A 22,154-nucleotide genomic window follows, 5' to 3' on the forward strand; every position below is an offset into this window, starting at 1 on the left:
CCCTGGCGGTCCCAGAACTCACTCTGTAGATCAGGCTGGTTTCAAATTCAGAGATCCATCTGCCTCTGCCTCTCGAGTACTGGGATTAAAAGCATGTGCCTCCAGGCCCAGCCCAAAAATTAGTATTTTTAAAACAAAACAGATGAGGTTTTTTGTTTCATATGACTTTGGGTTTCATATTGCTTCTAGGTTTTTGGCTTATATTTCATGGTTTCTGGTTCTGTGTTTTTATGGGATTTCCATGCCGTGTGTCTACATCTGTGTGTTTCTTGTGATTCTTTTTTTTTCTGGATTTTTTTCTTTCTATTCTAGTTTGTTTTTATTTTGTCTTATTTATTTTTATTTTAGATGCCTGTTTGTTTTCTGCTGAAAACAAAGAAAGGGTGTAGATTTTTGTGAGTGGGAGGTGGCAAGGATCTGGGAGGAGCTGGAGGATGTAAAACTTGAATCAGAAAATATTGGATGGAAAAATCTATTTTTGATTTAAAAAAAAAAGGAACACTAGGGTATTGCTAGAATAAATACTGGAAATACATTAAGAGGAGAATTAGCCTCTTCCAGAGATGATCTCCCTGTTGGTCATCCAACACAAAGCGGTCATCTCTGAAATTGTGTGTGTGTGTGTGTGTGTGTGTGTGTGTGTAACAATGTTATGTTATGTAACAATATGAATGTCTTCGAGGTTTTATTGCAATGAGTAGCAACAAATGGATAAGTATCGAAGGAGTGATTGCCCTTCAGACAGTCATTCTGCACCCTGTAGAAAATACGTTAGATGTTCACAGATGTATGTATGTGGTATTTATGTTTATACATGTGTGTGTGCATGTTAACAGCATGGGGGCACCAGGTGCCTTCGTCTATTGCTGTCTGCCTTGTTTATTCAGACAGAGTCTCTTCACTGAACCTGAAGCTCACTGATTTGCTAGACAAGCCTAAATTAAGACCCTGGGATCCTCCTGTCTCTGCCTTGTGTCCCTTCCCTTCCCCACCAAGCTTTAGGGTGACAAGAACACCCGTCAGGCCCACCTTTTGCATGGACACTGGGGATTCAAACTCAGATCCACACGCTTGCATAGCAAGCACTTGATCTACTGAGCCATCTCCCCAGCCCTGTAAGAAGCATTTTCAATGAGAAAATGAATTACGTCTTAGCTTAGTATTTGAACTAAGATGTAAATGATAAGGAGTCAACCATTCAAGAACATGAGTGAACCCCATTCTGTATGGAAGCAGATACAGGCAAACGGTAAAATGAAGGGGAGTTAGTGGGAGACATAGTCAGAACAGCAGGGTAGGATACAGTCTGGCCCCATATTTCCCAGCAAGTTGGATTTTATCCTAACTGCCGGGGAGTTGTAAATCAACAGTGCACGCTCTGTTCTGCAATTCTAGATGACAATGACTGCTGTTTTTGACTGGCCAGGGAGGGAGCCAGGGGCTACTGTCTCCAGGCAGGGCATGATAGGGACCCAGACTGACGTGGCAGCCGTGGGGGTGGATTGAAATGCACAGACCATAGCTGTCCGTTTAAGGTGGGGCTGGCAAGACTTCCGGAAGAGCTCCAAGAGTCCGGTAAGGAACAGAAAGGAAACGGCTCCTAAGTGAGGAGGAGCCTCACTTAGAACAGTGCTGTCATTTACTGATAAAGAGAAGATTTGGAAATAAAGGCTCGGGCTGGTTCTGTCAGACAGATGACATTCGGGTGGTCTGTTAGTCATCCCAGCGGCGATGTTGAGTGGGCTGTTGGAAGTGTACGGCGAGAGCTTTGGAAGGAGGCCAAGTCTTGAGCAATCTCTGATAAGCTCTGCTGTGGCCTGTACCGCTTCCAGCCTGGCTGCATTGGCAACTGCCGGGAGCATCTCCTCTGCTTCCCTAGAGTCGGGCTTTCTGCTGCTGCGCCATTCCAGCTGACCAGGAGACACACGGTCAGCCTCTGGGGTGTAGAGATTCAAACACTGGGAGGAGCGTTTGGTCACGCTCTCTTTATTGCAGGCAAATGAAAAAGCTTGGTTTTCAGACTTTATCTTCAGTTTTTAAACATACAGTGGACCTGATACTTCCTTTTCATCACACTGCCCCTACCCCGTGCTGCGGCTTGAGGGACAAACTGGGACAGTTCAGCCTAGAATGTACGCACTCCTGAAGTAAGAACTATCCCAATAAGAACACAGGCTGTTCTCCCACAGGACCGGGGTTTATTCCTGGCACCCCCATGGCAGTTCACAACTGTGACTCCAGTTCCAGGGGATCTCACACACTCACACAGACATGCACACAGGGAAACACCAATGTACATGAAATGTAAATAAGGTTTAAAAAACTATCCAAGAACTCAAGTGCTGGGTTAATAATTTTGCCAAGGGCCAGGTTAACAAGACACATTCAGACAACATCCCCAAGTGAGTACACTCTGCAACTTCACCCTCTCTGCTTCAGTCCCAGCTCCAGGGCCTTGTGATGATGTCCTTCTCCCAGTTTCTTCCCTTTTCATGGTGGCTTCAATTAAGGAGATGTGTGGGGATGTCACAAATGATGGGAACTATCACCCACCTAAATGGGCTGCGGTTCAAGTGCCCGCACCTACCAGGTGACCTTCTGAGCTTGGGGACTTGAGCTGACTCACTTGCAGTCCTCAGGGCTGAGGTACTATCTCCTCACACCTACCCTTCAGTTCGAGACGTAACGTAGTCACACTGTAATTCGGTTGAACCCATAGCTGACCACCTTACAGGTTCAGCCCGGCCAGTGAGGGAGACTGTGTCACAGGCAGGAGAAGATCGCGCCCACTCTAGACTATCTCCAGTCCTACTCCGCTAATTACCGTTGGCTTTCTCCTCGGTTTGTTTGCGGGTTGAACATATTTCTAAGAATAGATCAGCATCATGATTCAGGAACCAGCTAGTGATTAAAATGGGATTTCCATAGAAAAGTAGGCAGCTCCGCTCACTGCTGGGTATCCCAATAGCCAAGTTTTTGTCTGCTTCGTGGGTTGGTTGGTTTGTTCATTTGTTTGTTTGTTTGGGCTTTTTGAGACAGGATCTCCCTCAGGAGCCCCAGCTGACTGCTGTCTGCCTCCCAAATGCTAGATTATAGACATGAGTCATACCTGGATGCCCCATTTTTATATGGTACCTGAGAAAACAGGGCAGAAAGAATGCCCCTGGCAGCCACTGGGATAGGCCTGCCAGGTGAAAGATGCCAAACGGATTAGTATCCCCCCCACAACCTCCACACTGACCTCAGTCTTTAAAATGCAGCTAAACACCAAGTATGGACTGAGGAGGAAGATTCAACTGCTCAGCACTGGCTTCTAGCTGCAGAAGCTATCCATGGTGGCATGGCGCTGCCTCACACTGGGGCAGGAGCCATGAGTAGATACCCTTTGCACTGATAAGAACTATTCAGCTTGAGCCTTCTCTCTCACCTCTTGCTTGCTAAGGATGCGGATGCGGTAGAACTGTTACGAGCACACTCATTAGTGCTATACTACCCGAGACAGAAGCCCAGAGCCCGCTCCGAACACTGTTGTATGGATTACTACATGTCACATAGATGATAATGCTGGCGTTATATAGTAAGGCTTAGAAAACAAGCTGCTATCATTGGTTCAGGATTAAGTACCCTAGGTACTGCTAGTGTAGATGCAGTCCAGCAGGAAAAACAAGGCTGTTTATACCTTCCTTGCCATTTACTGCAGGCTTAGGCGATGAGGCACCACTGCAGAATTTGCACCTCAAATGCTCAGGTGTATACAGGAAGTGTTACTGACAGAGAAGCAAAAGCCATGCAAGAACCAGAAAAGCAGCCGGGCGATGGTGGCACACACCTTTAAGCCTAGCACTCAAGAGGCAGAGACAGGCGGATCTCTGTGAGTTCAAGGCCAGCTTGTCCTACAGATGGCGTTCCAGGACAGGCTACAGAGAAACAAGAAACCCTGTCTCAAAACAAAAAAAAAAAAAAGCAAAGGCACAGTAATTGAAATCAACCCTTTGCCTGTTATGAATTAGGCCAATGTGCATGATAATATTACAAGATTAATGCCCAGGAATTGGACCCGTTCTGGTTAGATAAAAGAATTAACACAGTAGCCCAGGAAATTGTGTAAAATTTCCATGATAACATTCTGGGCAGACAACCATTCATCAACTTGATTTACATCCTCCACCCCCTGCCTCGCACACCATAAAATTAGCATGACTTACTGTGTCTCACCTAAGTTGAAAAAACCTAGCATGCACACGTACTCACACAGAGTTACCATTTGGTATAAAATGAAAATGTTAATATGGAAATCAAGGAGCAAAAAGCGGAAGCCGGTTTGAATCCCACCTCTAGCACTCACTAGCTGTCCTAAGCTAGGTTATGAAGCCCCTGCTCCCCCGTATCTGGGTCTATGAAGTGGGGAGCACTGCAGGCTGTATCTCACAGCTGTGTTGTCAGGACTCCATGAGGTGATACACAGTAAACACCAGCCCCTAGCCCTGAGCCCACCCCAGCCGTGACTCCGTACAGTGTGTTCGTGCTTTGGAGCTGTTCACTAGCTAAACATCTGTCTACCCCACTGTCTGCTACGCTCTAATCTCTCCCTCTCTCTCCCCCATCTCTGCTTCTCTCTGTATCTCTGCCTCTCCCTCTCTCTCTTTCCCTCTCCTCTGCTTTCCTTCCTTTCTCTTCCCCAATCTCTCTGCATATGTGAGTGTTTGTGTATATGTATAGGTACAGCCTATATGGTCCATGTTCGTTTCAGGAAAACAAAGTGTACTTCATAAAACTTTAAAACTAATCCATGCCGGGTATAGCTACTATTTTGCTGAGCCTTCCCTGTCTTACCCATGCAGTATGTCATATTGAAGTAAATGTAAGTTTCCATGTCCATGTAGTTATATCTCCATTCAGAGGACCAGAGTATACGTGCTGTCCAGAAGAAGGTTTCCTACTCAGCAGTGTACCATGTTTATAAACAAAAAAATGTGCATAATCACCTGACATTACAATTTTTTTTTGAGACAGGGTTTCTCTGTAGCTTTGGAGCCTGTCCTGGAACTACTCTTGTAGACCAGGCTGGCCTTGAACTCACAGAGATCCACTTGCCTCTGCCTCCTGAGTGCTGGATTAAAGGCATGCACTGCCACCACCTGGCTGACATTACAATTTTAAATAAACCCTATATTTAGATAATTTCATATTGTTATAAATTTAAATGAATCGAATATTCTGTTACAAACTCTACTTAAATGAATACCCCTGTGTTGGTCTTTCTCAGCAGCAGATTCCTGTCTCTCTTCTTGATCAGAGAGGCGAGTGACCCATGGGGTTCAAAGAAAGCACATACTTTGCATTACAGTACTAAGAACACTTCATCAAAACAGAATCAACAAAGTAAGCAAGTCTTCCCCAAAAGAGTACTGATCAAGTACAATCGGAGACGTACAAAGTGGGTTAGACTCGGGAACAGTTAGAACATAGGACACGGGGGACTGTGTCTGTCACATGCTTGTTTCCTCTTTTGTGGAAGAAAGGGGGTAGTGAGAATCCTTGTGCACACTCGCCTTCGCTCTGCCCCTGAGCTGCACCCTCAGCGCGGTGTGCTTGCTTCACCAGATAAACATGGGACTAGGGAGATGGTCCTGTGGGTAAAGCTCTTGCCTTGTGTACCGGTAAGGACCATGAGTTTGGATCCCTGGGTCCTTATAAAACCAGATACAGTATATCTGTAATGTCCTTCCCACCACCCCACCCCCACCCCGACATACTCCAAGAAGATGAGAGTCAAGAGACAGGAAAACCCCAGTAGCTCCTGCACTCGCTAGCCTGACGTGGCCACCAGTGTAAACTAAGAGACCGACACCCACGTCTGTCCTCTGGACCTCTACACAGGCACCACAGCATGCACACACATGTACTCCCACACACAAAGACAGATTAGATAAATAAGTAAATGGAAATCTAACATATGTTTGTCAAGTAAATACTGATTCACAATTATTTCCTTCCATATCCAGACCATCCATTGCACAGGGCATTGTCAGAAGCCATATAGATAAGTAAAGTGATAAATTAATGTTAATAAAAAATGGCCAGGTTGCCGGGTGGTGGTGGCACACACCTTTAATCCCAACTCTCAAGAGGCAGAAGCATTTGGATCTCTGTGAGTTCAAGGCCAGCCTGGACTACAAGAGCTAGTTCCAGGACAGGCTCCAAAGGTACAGAGAAACTCTGTCTCGAAAAAACAATTTAAAAGGAAGGAAGGAAGGAAAAAAGAAAGAAAGAAAGAAAGAAAGAAAGAAAGAAAGAAAGAAAGAAAGAAAGAAAGGGAAGGACAGCCAGGCATAGTAGCTCGCAGCTGGGATACAGAGGTTAGTGGATCTCTGTGAACTGGAGGCCAGCCTGGTCTACATAGCAAGTTCCGGGCCAACCAGAAATACATAGACCCTCTTTCTAAATAAATAAAAACCTGTACAGAGTTCTCCGGTAAAAGAAAGGGAAGATTTAGCCAAGGAAGTGAGCCAATCTCAGCATATGAGTAGCATGTTTACCAAGGACTGTGTTCCTGTAAGCGTGGGTGCAGAGCGGAGCGTACCGACTTCCTGTCTGGGAAAATCCAGCTCGAAAGGGACTGCCCTGCTAAACCTTGGGCACTATTCATTGTCTTAGGAGCCTGAGTAATGTTTACGATTTAAATTTCCAAACATTTTACTAATAACATATCTGGATGACAGGGAGAATGGAGAGAGCCCGATGGGCCGTCTCCTCGCTGTGGTCTCTGTGTCACAAGGTGCGATCATTTAACCTCACCGAGTCTGTAAAATTGGGATAATGATGACCTATTTCTATTCTCTACTTCTTAGAGGTAGTGCCGGTATTTAGGCAGGAAAATGTTAATTAATGAGAGCTCTTTGAAGCTTCTGGAACGTGTGAGGTGGCATGACAACACACGGCAGGGTTAATATGTCTGCACTTGATCCTTTGGGTGTCTGTGTTAAATATTCATAATGTGGGATTCACATTCACAAACAAGCGGACTCCCTGTTTTCTGTGTCCTAATATGAATCCATGGCCGCTTTTGAGCTAAGGTTGACTGCTTTCAGCATCTCACCCAGTTTCCCAGGGAGTGATCACGGGATCCTGGTAAACACAGGGAAGGACCCCTCCCCCGGGCATCATTCCGTGCCTCATCCTCCTGCCCCTTCTTTTTATTCCTGAGGCTTCTGCCTTCCCTCTGTGCAGCAACTGCGTTTTGTTTCTGTCCTCAGGCATGACCCTCCCTTCCTTCGCCAGTCAATCCCACTCTCCCTTGTCAACCCATCACAGCTGATAGTCTGTGTCCTGGCCAGTTGGGGGTCTCTCCTCAGCATCCTGCAGGACTCCTGTCTGGTACTATCAATGGCAGTGCTGAGCATGTGCCAACAGACAGACAATACAGGAACTTTTTTGTTGGTGGGGGACACATGGGAGACAAGTCCGCAATGGTTAGCCCACCCTACCCTATCACCTGTCCTACAGTACCTGGCTTCTCAGGCCTCATTGGCCTCTTCACTACGTGGGACAAGAGCGCTAGAGATGTCATTTTCTTAGGGTGTGCATGCATGCTAATCTTAGAGAAACCATTGGGCTTCATTTCTGGTAAATGCTGACGCCAATATGTAAATGCCGAATTGCACGGTTATCCTCCATCCACTGCGCTGGGGGGAGCACTTCCCGTCTGCAGCAGTTACCGAGTGTGACAACAGCAGCTTGTATTTTCTTCTTAGTCCCTCACCAAGACATCCTCGTCCCTGGCCTGCCCACACGCTCTAGCCACACTATCAAGGAGAGAGGTGATCCTAAGTGAAGACACTCGGGGTCCAAAAAGCCAGCGGAGGGACATGACTGAGTTCACGGTGTGCTGAAGGCCCCCAAGACTGTCCTCAGATGCAGTGACTCAGGGACTTGCAGGACTTAGGAAAGCTGTCACATTCAAGATTATGGTCCATTACATCAAAAGGATACAGGTTTTTTGTTTTGTTTTGTTTTTTGTTTCACGAGACAGGGTTTCTCTGTCGTTTGGAGCCTGTCCTGGAACACCAGGCTGGTCTCAAACTCACAGAAATCTGCCTGCCTCTGCCTCCCGAGTGCTGCGCCAGCACCACTCGGCAGGGTTACAGATTTAAAGGAATAGGACAAGGGACCTAGGATACAGTCGCAGCTTCCAGATGTCTTTTTCCAGTGATGTCATATGGATGATGGGTGTACTTAAAAAAAAAAAAGACACAATCTCATTATGTAGCTGAAGATAGCCTTGAACTCATGATCCTTCTTCCCCTTCCTCCTGAATATTAGGATTATGGAGGGAAGCCACTGTACCCCCTGTAGTATGCTTTGATTTTAGCGGTAATTTGTACTAATATCTGTAAAACATTGTCCATCAGGGGAACTCACCTGAGCCTTAGAATCACTGGGTCAGCCACACGGGTGTAGAATACCTGTGAAACTGACCTCCGCCACTTGGATTACAGACCCTCAGAATAAAAATAGGCATGGAGTATGTACCACATTATTGGCATAAACTCTCTGATCCTGTGCCCTGAGGCCTCAGGCATGCAAATCAGCCAGGCTATTATAAGGACACAGACTTCTTAAGAGTCAATCCAAAGCCAGTCCTGCAAACAGACTTTTCTTAGGGATTTACAGGAAGGATTTCAGCAACCCAGGCCTGCAGGGCTAACCCTCCTCTGCACACATTCTCAGTCAAGACAGGAAAGCCAATGCTGCATGAGCTCAGCTCTCAGACCTCGACTGTTGCCCTCTGTGTTAGTCAGCTCTCCATCCCTGCAAGGAAATCTCGGAAACAATTAGTACCAAAGACCAAAGTTGGATTCAAGTCCGTCGCGGTTCTGAAGGCGCAAGGCCAAAGTTGGCAGCCATATTGAGGCAGCCTATCAGGGTGAGCGCTTGTGTCAGAGCCAAGTGGTCTCATCCTGAGGAGACCCACTCCCATGATCTCCTTTGAGGCCATGATCCTGATAACCTCTGTAGCTGCCTCCCTTTGAGGCGCCACCTCCCAGAGTTCCACAGTACCTAATATCACCAAGGCGTCACATTTGAAAATCTGGGGGACGGCTCACAACAGAACACAGCAGAGTAACGTTTCCTCTACCCTCACAGGATCATTGCTATCATTTTCAGCAAGGACTTGCAAACTGTTGTAGTCATTATTATTCAAGGGACAGAGGCGTGAGAATAAGCCCTCAATGCTTCCTTAGCATCTTAGGTGGGTCCAAAGCGCAGTTGCCTGGACCCCGAAGCAAAGGCAACTTGAGAGCCCTGTGTCCCCAGTCCTCTGCCATCCAACCTCCTCCTTACTTCTCTTCCCTGTCTTTTCCCCGGCAGTGGCTCAGAAACCCTGGCCCCCAGCACGAGAAGCGGACTCTGTTTGGAGACATGGTGTGCTTCTTGTTCATAACGCCCCTGGCCACCATCTCGGGCTGGCTGTGCCTGCGGGGCGCCGTGGACCACCTGCACTTTAGTAGCCGGCTGGAGGCCGTGGGACTGATTGCCCTCACTGTGGCGCTCTTCACCATTTACCTCTTCTGGACACTAGTGAGTATGGCCCGCCCGCCGCTGGGGTTCGGGTGGCTAGAGCTGACACGCACAAGCCCCCCTCGGGGCTGCAGCGCCTCTCACCTGCCCGATGGAGGACGGACCTTCAATGGCTGGCATGGTGCACCCGTGTGGTTTGGTGGTGGCGTGGGGGGGTGGGGGGGCTGAGAATAGGAATGAGAAGTATGTACAAGCACACTGCAGGAAGAGCACAAGAAAGGAGGAAAACCCAGGCTCCCGGCCCTCAACAGTCAGACACGTGCCCCTGAGTCCTCTCTGCTGGACTAGGATTCCAATTGGTATAAGGCATGGCGCTTGCTTTCTCTGGCTGCTCCTGGCTTTTGCCAGGATAGGTTAGGAATGATCGCTGCTCTGCTCTGCAGCCTCCCGCATAGGTCATGAATCCTGCCTGCTGGCTATTTCCTCCCTGCATCCCAACCCAGTCTAGAGTCTCTGCTGGACGTGGCGCTGCCCTCTGATTATTCCGTGTGTTGGGATATTGACTCCGCTACCCATAAAAGCACTAATTTATCTAGTTGAGAAGACTTTGCTGCCACTGAAGAAAAGCCGTTTTCCTCACAAGTGTCCCTGCTGTGTAGGAGGAAGAATTTGTAAGCATCCCCTTTTCCATTCATTTAACTTCATGCAATAAGCTGATTGCTGGGGCACCAGGTGGAAGCACCCACAAAGTACCCCCTTTGCCCCCTCTTTGTGCTATCCGGTGAGAACTGAAGGGCTGAAGGGGAGGTCGCCGCCCTTGAGAATGCGCGTCCAGAGGCCAGCCAGCCAGCCTCCCACTTCCTGGTCTGAGTCTCCTGTGTGGGCTCAGCTGTAATCTGAGCACGTCCCGTTGTTATTCAGTAGTATTTCCTGTGAAAGTGCGCCCTTCCCGTACCCCAGAGCACAGTGTCCCCCCACCTCCCTCCCTCTTCCTTCCGCTGCCAATCAGACCCTCTGTTCATTTCCCTATTACTAATCTTGAGCTCTTCCGGCTCCAGCCCTCCCCTCCCACAGTGAGGAGTGTTCAGGCTGTCACGGGATACATTTCAGCCTCTGGAAGAGGGACATGACTTGAACAGTAGTAAACTGGGTGCATTCTGCTGCCAAGAGCTCAGGGAGACTTCTGATTGGTTCAGAAATTTAATTCCACATAATGAAGCCTCTCCCCAAACTACTTTTTCCTCCTGTAATGGTCCACGTTTTTTGGGGGGTTTTTTTTTTTTTGGTTTTTTTTTAATGTATCCTGCTTAGCTATAAATCAAACAAGGAAACTGATCCCAAGCTTTCATTGTGAGGAGAGAACTGTTAGAAATAAGAAATTAAGCAGGGCTGGGGAGATGGCTTAGTGGGTAAGAGTACATAAATCCAGTGAACCTGAATTCAAATCCCCAACACCCATATAAAATGTAGCCATGGTTCTGCATGCCTGTGGCCTCAGTATTGTAGGGAGGAAGGCAAAGACAGAGTACAGAAGCTTGCTGGCCGATCAGCCTAGCTGAACAGAGGAGCTTCAGGTTCAAGAGACCCTATGTCAAGGCAATAATGCTTGGGATAGATTAAGACACCCCACGCCTTGCTCTGGCCTCATGCACATCCAGAGCGCGTACGTACATATGCACGCACACGCGCGCACGCACACACACACACACACACACACAGGTTGAGCAGTCTGACTGCACCCCACTCTGTCAGTTGCACACCTTGTAAAGTCACTTCTCTGAGCCTTCGTCATCCCTGTGGTGGCCCACTTCCCCTGGTATCATGCGACTGAATCAAGAGTACACAGTCAACCACTTTGGAAAATAGTAATTAAGCACAGGGAAGTTTTGTTTGCTTGATATTCTTTATACCATGTTTAGGCTTTTCTGGGTCTGTGATTTCTCATAGAACCATATCTATGATGAAAAACTGAAGAAAGGTGAAAGCCCATGCTGGGCCTCCGGAACCAAAGGAGATCCTGCAAAGGTGCTCTGTAAACTGTGCACCTGCCGGATAAAGGAGAAGCGATGGGGAAGAGCAGAGAGAGATGGTGGGTCGTTAGAACTGGGTGGAGAAGGTATCTTAAGCTAGGCTTTCTAGAATGGCGTAAAGAATTGCAGAATGCACTGTGTGGCCCCTGCCTTTAGAATCCGGAGTCCAAGTTTAAACCCCAGCAAGTTTCAGCATCCACAGCTGAAAAACTTACCCTTCCATATTTATCCTTCTTGCCCGAAGAGAAATGAAGGAAAGAATTGCTAACTCCTAGGTTGTGGTTCTTTCTTATGAAGATTAGTACCCTAAGATCTGGTGACTTAAGTCTAATACCCCCCCACAGGGCAAGGCCAGGGTCTTCTTTCTGTGTCTTCCTGGCTCATTCAACTTCTACCTTCTCCCTGCCCTCCAGAAAATCCAGAGTAGCAAGAGGGAAGGAATGACTCTCCTCTGCCTTGACTGGCGTGAGACACACACACACTCACCCTCATACACACACACACACACACACACACACACACACACACACTCATCCTCACACACACTTACTTTCTCTCTCTCTCTCTCTCTCTCTCTGTCTCTCTCTCTCTCTCTCTCTCTCTCTTACTCTCTCATGCTGTGGAGTCAGCTCAGCAATAGGTTACTGAATATAGAATAATTCCTTCCCAGATAAATGCCGTCCTGAGCGGCTGGCACAGCCGTAATTCAGGCGCTGACAGCACTGGGAAAGGCCCTCCGGCAGCAGCCCATTGTAAACAAGCTGTCAGGCTTAAGGAGACTGCGCTGTGAAAATGTCTCAGATAAACAAACACGGCATCAGTCCAGGCCTGGCTCCTCAGAGGAGCCCTTCCTGGAAGAGCCTCTCACAGGTGCTGTGACAAGGAACAAGCACTCACTATAAACCTCCAAGAGCCTCTGATAACTCATGGCCACAAGGACCCTGTCATAATGTGACCTCAGAGGCCTGCCCCAGGCAACCTGCTGTGTTCTAGAAACCCACCACCTTGAAGGCAGGAGGCCAGGCCCTCCAGACTCTCCACTCCCCATGGTTAAAGGGAAGGTACATGAATTTAAGTCTGAGAGCAGGCAGACAGCTGAGAACTGGGTCCACCGTAGCATGAACACTGGGTGTCGGCCTTATACAGGCTGAAGAGGCCAGTGCCATGGTGCCGGGCATCTCTCACATTACTGATGCTGCAAGGCCAACCCAGTAGGTGCAGGACTAAATCCCTGGCTAGACCTTCATCCCATGGCTTGATCATTTAAATTCTGGATGTGGAAGAAGCCTCCAGTTCTATATCCTGCCTGCCCACGCTCACTGTGGGACTGGCTCACAACCACATTTTCTTTGAGCGTTTTTTTTTTTTTGGGGGGGGGGGGGGGGGGAGATGACTGTGTTGTGTTTTGTTGTTGAAGGTTTTTGTTGTCTGACCTGGGCTGGTCTTGACTCATGGCTCTCCTCATCCCTCAGCCTCTGGAGTCCGAGGATTACAGGCATGAGCCAAAGCACCCACATTTTATCAAGCTTTTGCCAGCATAATTGGCCTAAGCAGGATTTTTTTCTACAGTCAATCCATTCCTTATAAGAGATCTCTTCTGTTCTACAGTCAGACAAGCGAGCTGGGACCACTGGGGGAAGGCGGCACCCCATAACCTGATCCCATCCTTATGCTTTAGTCACCCCAGAACTTCCCAAGAGAAGATTTTGTTAGGTTTCCCAAAGCCTGCCAGGATGTCACCACAGGCCTTCAGCACTTCAGCTGCGTCCCTGAGAGGGAGGTGTGCTGCTAACATCTCCTTCCTTCAACCTTCCTGTGGTCAGAGCTCACTGTAAACAGACCCCAGCCAGGAGGTTAGTGTCCTGGGGTGAATAAGAGAATAAACTTTGGAAATCAACCCATAGGCAATAGTAATTAAAAAAAAAAAAAGTCCTATTCCCTTTCTTCTACCCTATCCTGAAAACCCGGGAGATAAAGTCTGAATGAGGCTCTTCACTTTCTCACCCCAGTTCTTTTCAGTTCTTGCCACTTCTCTTTATTTCTCTAAATTAAACTTTCTTTCTCCCCCGCTATAATAAAGCACTGTGAGGAGGGGGTGTCTTGGAGCATCTGGAGAAGGAGCAAATGTTAGCCCCAGGGCCACTGCAGACTTGTGGTCTCCACTGCCTTGTGCTCTACTTCCTTTATTTTCCCCGAGATGTCGTCTTCAAGATGTTCCCATTGATTGAATTTGCCTGCAGACTTTGGTAGTTAGCAGTAATTAAATGGATTAATATAGTCTCATCTGTTTGTCTACACCAGTGAGCTTTGTGTGTGTGTGATCACAGAACCTGCTAAGTCCTTGACTTCTGCCCTGCTGTCCCTAGGATCAGCACCTCTCAGGCTCCAGTGTCCCTTCAGATCACCCGGGAATCTTGTTAGGCCTAATGCTGATTCCAATTCCACAGGCCTGGGTGGGGGCCAGGATTCTCCTGCTCCAACAAGCTCCCAGCAGCTGCCGCCTGCAGCGGGTCCACTACCACACCGTGCTGGCTTAGAGGAAACAGCTCGATCTCTCTGCGGGTTTCCAATACCTCTCAAAATTATCATCGTCCCTTTCTTCATATTTCTAATGCATAAAAAAAAAATCCCAGGTCAAGAACACTGATGTACATACAAGACTGTACTGGGCGCTTGAAGAGCACCTCAGGTTCACATTCTATCAACAAGGAAGCTAAAGCCTGTGCACGACCACCTCACAACGCTAGGCAGCCACTAGGTGGAGGAGGGGCACTCCAGCCCCATGTGCCTGTCCACTGCCTGCGTGTTCCCACAGCCACGCCTCCTGTTGCTAACTCCAGTGGCTGGCTGGTGCTTGCTGACTGGAGATCCCACTGCTGTAGGCAGTTTGGGGTTCGGGACTTCTCGGGTTGCTGACCCTTCATTAGTACTTGCTTGTGTTCCTCGTCTTTCCTGCACTTGACTCTGAGCAGCAGGCTTTCCCACCTGCCTTCCAAGTTCTAGGGAAGCACCAATAGCAACACTGTAGAGTAGATACAAGGGAATGGGGGGAAAATGAATCTTTGTGAGTTCGAGGCCATCCTGGTCTACAGAGTGAGTTCCAGGACAGGACAGCCAGGGGTGTCACACAGAGAATCCCTGTCTCAGCACACAAACAAACAAAAAAGATGGATGCACTCCAGCATGGTCAGGGCATTTTGGAAGCAGTACATCTGTGAGAGCAGGGAGCTTATATTTTCATAACTAAACCTCCCTGGTACCCAGCGTGGGCATCTGCTCCTCACCTCAAGATGTTCAACGGTGACCTTGGATTTCAGGGTTCTGATGTGGAGCTTTTTGGGTCAGAGTTTCTACTTTCCTTTATTTACAGAGAAACTACGCTCAAACCATCAGATCAGGCCACTCCGTGGACCCTTCCTGGGGTCTCACAACTCGCCCAACCCAAGACTGTTCAACAGTGACTTGTCTGTCACTCTGAGCTCGGGGCACCTTCCTAACGGCACAGACCAAAGGATCTGGAAGCACTCAAACCGAAACTTCCCCAGTTTGGTGTTTTGTTTTATTTTGTTTTACATTCATTTATTTGTCTTGTGGGGGAGGGGAAGTCTGTTCGCTCCTCCCACCACGGAGGTTCTCAGGCTTGGGCGGTAACTTCCTTGTCTGTTTGAGCCACCTCCCAGTCCTCACCCCCAATTTTAGAAGTATGTCTCCAACTGGGCTTGGTGGCACACGCCTTTTATGCCAGCATTTGGGAGTAGAGGCAGGCAGATCCCTATGAATTCGAGGCCAGCCTGGACTCCATAACCAATTCCTGGTCAACCAGGGCTACAAAGTGACGCCCTATCTCTTCTTTAAAAACAGGATTGAGGGGGTACAATCTGAATTTTTTGAGCAGGCCATCAGTTTCTGCCAACCTTTTCTGAACTCTTGGGATCTCTGTGGTGGGAGGAGCGAATAGACTTCCCCTTTCCCACAAGACAAATAAATGAATGTAAAACAAGCCCGTTCAAGCGTCCCATTCTAAAGCATCTAGATAAAAAGCAAGCACTTTAAGGTACACTTAGGTCCTGAAACCTGAAGCAGTGTTTTGGTCAGAAAGCATGGGATCTCCTCAGCTCTTCACTCAGCTCATTCCAGCAACTTCCAAAGCGTCTAACACTGTGAGAATTGGCGAGCCAACACCTGCTCTGCTCCCCAGATGCTGGGAGCCCATGGCGAGAGGCAAGAAAATACGGTGTTGATCACACGACTCCACACCATGGTCAGGCCAGGTGACAGTTTTGCCGCCGGTCTAGCACAGGACAAAAGGCGTCCTTTATTTCTGAATATGAATAGGGTCTTTTACGCGAACTCCCAGCACCCTGCCCCTCTAACTGTGCAACACGGAGAAGAGACAGCTGCATTGCCTGGGGCCCACAGCTGGACAGGGCTTGGGGCTGTCTCTCTGGTCAGGCTTCTTCAGAACTGAGGCTTGGGAACCGGGGCACCACTAGACCGGAAACAGATCCCAACTCAGAAGGAACTGTGTTTTCCTGCTCACCCCCTGGTCTCTCCCAGAATGTGGAGGAGAAAAGGAAGCAGTCATGGCAGCCCCAACAGAGGACATGGCAGGCTCAGTTGCTGACTGGAGACCCTTACCCAGGGTCCTTGCCCCACCCTGGTACTGTAGCTTTGAATGGCGTGTTTATTGACGTGAACTGACTGTCAACTTCTGCCACCTCTGACCCTTTCGTACTTTTCCTCCCCTGCCCCAGGTGTCATTTCGGTACCACTGTCGACTGTACAACGAGTGGCGTCGGACCAATCAGAGGGTGATTCTCCTCATTCCAAAGTCTGTCAATGTGCCCTCTCATCAGCAGTCCTTGCTGGGGCTCCACTCGGCTAAGAGGAACTCGAAGGAGACCATTGTTTGATGTCCGCGTGGTCAGCCGGTAGACCCACTGTTTGGAAGTCTCTGCACTGGGGGCCCTGCGCTGAGCCACCACCCCGAAGCCCTTCCCTTAGCCTTGTGGGTCTAGGAACAAATGGAGCCATGTGACCACATCGCCTGAGTAACGAACTCGGCCAGAAGGAAGCAAATGCTGTTTGACTTCAAAATCATGAATGCTGCACTCGTATGATACTTGCTAAGCTGCCAAACACATCTATTTAGCAGATACTGTATGGGATTCTCGGAACACCTCTTTACCATATGAGGAAGGTTGTCCTGCTGAGGATGCAATTCAATTCTTCCTTTTTTTTATTACTATTTCAAATATATATATATAGATATATAGATATATAAATATATAATTTAGACGATAATCAGAATTTAAAAGCCAATGTACAAACTGGTTTCTTGGTTTGGATGGGTTTTATTTGGGCTAGTTTCTTCATTTCCCGGTTTCTACTGTGGATTCTTTGGCGGCTAACTTGATAGCCAGAGTGGTCTTTCTCATCTCTTTCATGTCCCTTACTCAAGGCGACAGCATAATTACTGCAGAACAAGTCACATCTAAAGGGTGTTTTGTACTAAACCTCATTTAGTTATTCAGTTTTTAAAGGGAAAAACAGGCGTGGCTACTCACCACACCGTGAGCTGTTTATTTAAATATTATTAAGGAGGAAAATGAAGGCAAGAAGCTCGCGCCTTTCAACTTGTTTGGTACTGACAGCTGATAGAAGCTATTTTCTAATAATAAATATCTGGTGTGTGAAAGACAAGTCTAACTGGTTCAATGCTCTTTCTTTTTAATTCTTAAAACCCGTATAGCTCCCCAACTAGGTTTACAAAATGAAAAAGTCAAAGCAAAAAAAAAACGGCTGTTCCTCTCCCTGCCTTGCCTCAGTTAGTTCAAGTCTTCATTCTGCTTTTGCAGGGAACTGGGGATCCAGGGTGGCTTCTAGGAACCCTAGACCTGTTTTGCATATCAATTAGCATCCCCGTGGCTCTCCTGAATTTCTTGCCTGAGAGGTAGATGTGACGGTAAAGCCTGTCCTCGCAGCCTAACGCTTAGTCGAACACCCTGTTGTCAGATTTAAAAAAAACAACAAAAAAAGTGCCACACAGTTTCTTTCCCCAGCCACGGAGCCAATTCTGTCGCAGGCCAAAATAGACTTTGTCTGGGGGCTTCGTGTCTCTCTTTTATCCGACACAGCATAGACGGCTGACCCCTAGCCCGCATTGTGTGTCCACTGAAGTCAGGAGCGGATGTCTTTGAGGCAAACACAGGCTGGGGCGGCTCCCACCTGGCCACCCACTCATACACGCACAGGACGACAAGGTTGACCCAGACGAAGAATCCTGCTCTCTGGAACATGACCCACATTCTAAATATCCGCTCCAGCACCCGCCTTCTGCTCCCCGAGCGGGACCGCGTGAGTGCAGGCAGCGGTGCAGGCAGAGGCTCGGAGGGGACCGGGGAACGATTGGGTCCACAGATTGACGAAACTGCTGCAGCTGTCCCCTTTGTGGGCCAGGCCGTCCTCGCCCAGGCTGTTCTCTGCGCTGCCCAGGGAGGGAAACAGCTGTACGATCTTCACTGGGAAACTCAGATGTGCTGCTTTATGGCTTATGACAATAGGTTCCCGCCCTGCCACGTTTCACTTGGACACTTCAATTCCAGTAATCCAGGTCTCAGCCCGGCTGTTTACGCGGCCCTGCTCACCCCCTCGGCTGTCATTTAGCCGCACCACCATCAACCGTTTCTTAATTGACCTTTTTAAAATGCTGGACACCGCTGGCTGCACGCAGCTGCCACGCATTTAAATGTCCTCCGCAGAGTCCAGCTTGGTAGCGTGTGAGTTGCTGCACTGCAATATACTTGATAAATGATGTCCAGCCAGCCTTGGGCCCTGAGCTGTCAGGGGAACCAGTGACACCACTCAAGCGAATGGCACAACCTTCGCGAAAGGTCAGCCCCCTCTCTTCGCTGCCACCGATTGGAATTAAGGACGGGGTGGCATCTAAGGATCTGCTGAGTTAGGGTGCGGAGGATTCCTGCCGCCTTGGGTCATAAGATTTAAAACAGTATTTAAAGTAGGGTGCTTCCGAGAGCCTCCCTGGGTCTTTGAGGAGGGCAGCACATCGGTACTAGGCCTCTGCCAGGTTTCTTTCCTACCAGTTTGAATCCTGAGGGTCCCCGCCCCCCCCCCAGGTTGAATGTGGGGCGGTGAGAATAACAATGCCTGGTCCTCCAAGTGCAGCCATTCTCAGCCTTCCTAATGCTGTGACCCTTCAATACAGTTCCTGGCGTTGTGGTGACCCCCAGCCATAAAACTATTTTTGTTGCTACTTCATAACTGCAGTTTTGCTACAGTTATGAATTGTGATATAAATGTCTGTGTTTTATGATGGCCTTAGGCAACCCCTGTGAAAGGGTCATTTGGCAGCCCCCCCCCCAGGGGTCGTAACCCACAGGTTGAGAACACCTGTTCTACTGAGGACCCTAGTCTTTGTCAGCAACAGCACCCATCTCGGATTCTTAAACCTCTGGAGATCATCTCGTTCCCTCTTGGTCATGTAAGCCGAGGTTATGCAAGGTAGGGAGTCTACAGACAAGGGTCCGTACAACTGAGGGGAAAGGGTCTGCTGGCTCACTGGAGCAAAGCCACTGCCATTTCCAACTGGGCCAGAGAAGGACGTTCCCCCTGGCTACTTAACAGAGGAAGTGCTGTGATTGGCACTAAAAGGTAAGGCTCTGATTGGTCCAAATCTGAATCTTTGTGGCTGAGACTGATGCCCAAGAGTCAAAGCCATGTAGGCTTGGTTTAAAATAAAGGCTGTGACTGGGCCAAAGCCTCCCTTCTCAGCCTGTGTAAGGCTGCTGGGGCTCATTGAAGTCAGCCCTGTGCTGCCTCCCCTGAGCCAGAAACGTGAAGTCTAATAAAAGGCTTCTCTCAAGCGATCTTTTCTTGTCTACCTTAGTGGTGCAGGGCGAGCTGCTAACAAAGAAAGAGGCAGCAGAGTGTCAGGGGAAGCATCAGCCTAGCAGTCAATGCGCTGATCTGTGAAAGCAGCAAGGCCTCTGGCTGATTGACAGACAGCTGAAGCAGCAGCAGCTCAACAGCTGGTGAAGAGGAAGGGAAGACAGGGACGGGAAGAGAGGTCAGAGAGCCGAGAGAACGGTGGATACAAGAATCAGAAGAAACCGCAGGCGAGGCCCTACTCCCCTTGAGTTCCCAGAAGCCATCATGTCTTTAGGGTCAAGAATCTCAGACCCCAGGCTAAGAGGGATCCTGATACCTAGGCCTTCCTGGAAGCTTCCCTGCCAGCTACAGGCAAGGGATGACGAACGCCTATTTCCTGGGCTCGTATAGGAACAGTAAGAGTGTGGGACTAAGAACCAGATTCCCACGGTCTACAGGAGTACTGTTACGCTAGAAGGTACCACCCGCTGCTACTCCACAGCCTGCAGCCACCACACTCTCCTACCAAATATGGAGGCAAACAGAAGCCGTCAAAGATGAACAGGAAGATTTGCCTACCCGTGATTTCTATCTGAGCAGAGCAAAGGATCCCAGTCAGCCGACTGGTAATGCTCCCTTCCCAGCCGTTTATCTTGAGAATGTCCCAGAGAAACAAACGTGTGTGGCAGGGAAGCCAGGAAGACAACAACGAGCCCAAAACGCTCTTGCCTGCCCCATGTGTAAGCATGTGCTTCCAAGTATCCTCATCTGGGGAAGGAACAGAGAACATGGGACATGCACACGAATTCTACAGCCTGTGCCCAGATGAACTGTGAGATCCAACAGTCAAAAGGAAAAGGAATGATTTAGAATTCATTTTGTCTTTAGCTGTCCCAGTCCCCTTGCCCCAGTCATCAGACACTGCCACAGAGTATCGCTTCCGTCTGAGCTATAGCCACAACCACTTCATGTTCAGTGAAAGTCATCTGGAGCATGGAGGAGCCAAAGGAAGAGATGGGAAACCCTTATTCTACACTTGAGATCAGTGACGGATCCCATTTTTTCCCAGGCACTCCGTGTCCTTCTGCACACCGCCCTCCAGCCAGCTATAGCTCTGCGCTTATACTACTTCCTTGTCCTAGATTTGAATCCCATCAACTTTTCTTCATAGCCCACGTAGCTCCCCCAACTTCCCAAACTTAGAAAGGCGGAGACCAAAGAACCCAAGGAGGAAAAGACAGCTAAGAAATTAAACCAGCAAATGCTTCCTTTCCACTCCAACCCAGCATTCTAGAAGTCACCTGAAGACCAACCACACAGTTTATACTCCCTAATACCACATTACCACATGAGAAAAACAGAGTAATTCTAAAGCTTCATGTGTGGGAGGCTTGGGTCCACATGTCGGGAGAGAGTTTCGGATTGGTTAAGGAAGTGATGGTTGGAACCATGATAGAACTGGCTTGACATTGCTCTTGGCCGAGAACAGAGGACCTCTTGACAGAGGGGCAGACTGTATGAAGCCTGATGCTTCAGAGATGGAGTCATAAGAAGTTGGCACTGGGTGGTGATACCTGGGCAACTGCTAACACACAGAAATGGGGCAGTTCCGCAGAAACATAAGTTCCGGAGGCTGGAGAGATGGGTCAGTGGTTAAGAGCATTGCCTGCTCTTCCAAAGGTCCTGAGTTCAATTCCCGGCAACCACATGGTAGCTCACAACCACCTGTAATGAGGTCTGGTGCCCCCTTCTGGCTTGCAGGCATACACGCAGAAAGAATACTGTATACATAAAAAATAAATAAATAAATAAATAAATAAATAAATAAATAAATAAATAAATAATAATAAAAAGTAAAGAAAAGAAATGTAGGCTCCTAGCCAGTTTTGTCTAGAGGTTTGCTTGGGGACATTCTGTCTTTCTGTTTGCTGTTATGGTCGGTCTTGGTGATTGAAGCCATTTCCCAATGAAGCAAGAGCAGACAAGAACCAAGGCCAGGCAGTGGTGGCGTATGCCTTTAATTCCATCACTTGAGAGGTAGAGGCAGAGGCAGGAGAATTTCTGTGAGTTCAAGGCCAGGCGAGTTCCAGGACAGGCGTCAAAGCTACACAGAGAAACCCTGTCTCGAAAAACAAAATGAAAACAAAATTAAAAAAGAGTAGACAAGAACCAACTCTAAAATCAAATGACCTGAATTCAGATCCTGATTTCTGCCATGTCACAGCTGAAAACTCTGGAAAAGGGATCTTGTGCTCTTTAGTTTCTGTCGCCTTGACAGGACTAGAGTCACTGAGCAAGAGGGACCCTCAAGCGAGGAATTGCCTCCATCAGATTGACCTATAGGCACATCTGTGATGTGTTTTCTTAATTAATGGTTGATGAGGGAGAGCCCAGACTGCTATAGGGAATGCCACCCCGCCCAGCACAGGGTCCTGCTTGAAGAAAGCAAACCCAACAAGTCATGGGGAGGAAGTCAGTTCATAGAAAGCAACCTCCATTGTTTCTGCCTTCTGGTCCTTGCCTTGGGTCCTTGCCCTAACTTCCCTCAGGGATAAATTGTTGCCTCTAGGCCAGTGTTGCCTGTGAGTTGTGACCTCTTTGGGGTCCAATGACCTTTCATGGGGGTCCCCTAAGATCATCGGAAAACAGATATTTACATTATGATTCATGACTAGCAAAATTACAGTTATGAAGTAGCAACGAAAATAATTTTAT

The 22,154-nt window shown here is 48.4% G+C and overlaps 1 protein-coding gene across 2 annotated transcripts in view; it reads left to right on the forward strand.

The window, feature by feature from the left end:
* Marchf3 (membrane associated ring-CH-type finger 3) overlaps positions 1-17,255 on the forward strand; it is a 147,218-nt gene extending 129,963 nt beyond the window's left edge. For both annotated transcript variants that reach the window (XM_048418940.3, XM_048418939.3), the window contains 2 exons: positions 9,373-9,582; positions 16,307-17,255. In XM_048418940.3, the coding sequence (XP_048274897.1) occupies positions 9,373-9,582; positions 16,307-16,465 (369 nt within the window). In that variant the 3' untranslated portion in view covers positions 16,466-17,255. The remainder of the gene's footprint in view (positions 1-9,372; positions 9,583-16,306) is intronic.
* Positions 17,256-22,154: the final 4,899 nt, after the last annotated feature.

This window comes from Myodes glareolus, chromosome 13 (assembly GCF_982192425.1).
Source record: "Myodes glareolus chromosome 13, mMyoGla1.1, whole genome shotgun sequence".
In the NCBI taxonomy this organism is placed as follows: Eukaryota; Metazoa; Chordata; class Mammalia; order Rodentia; family Cricetidae; genus Myodes; species Myodes glareolus.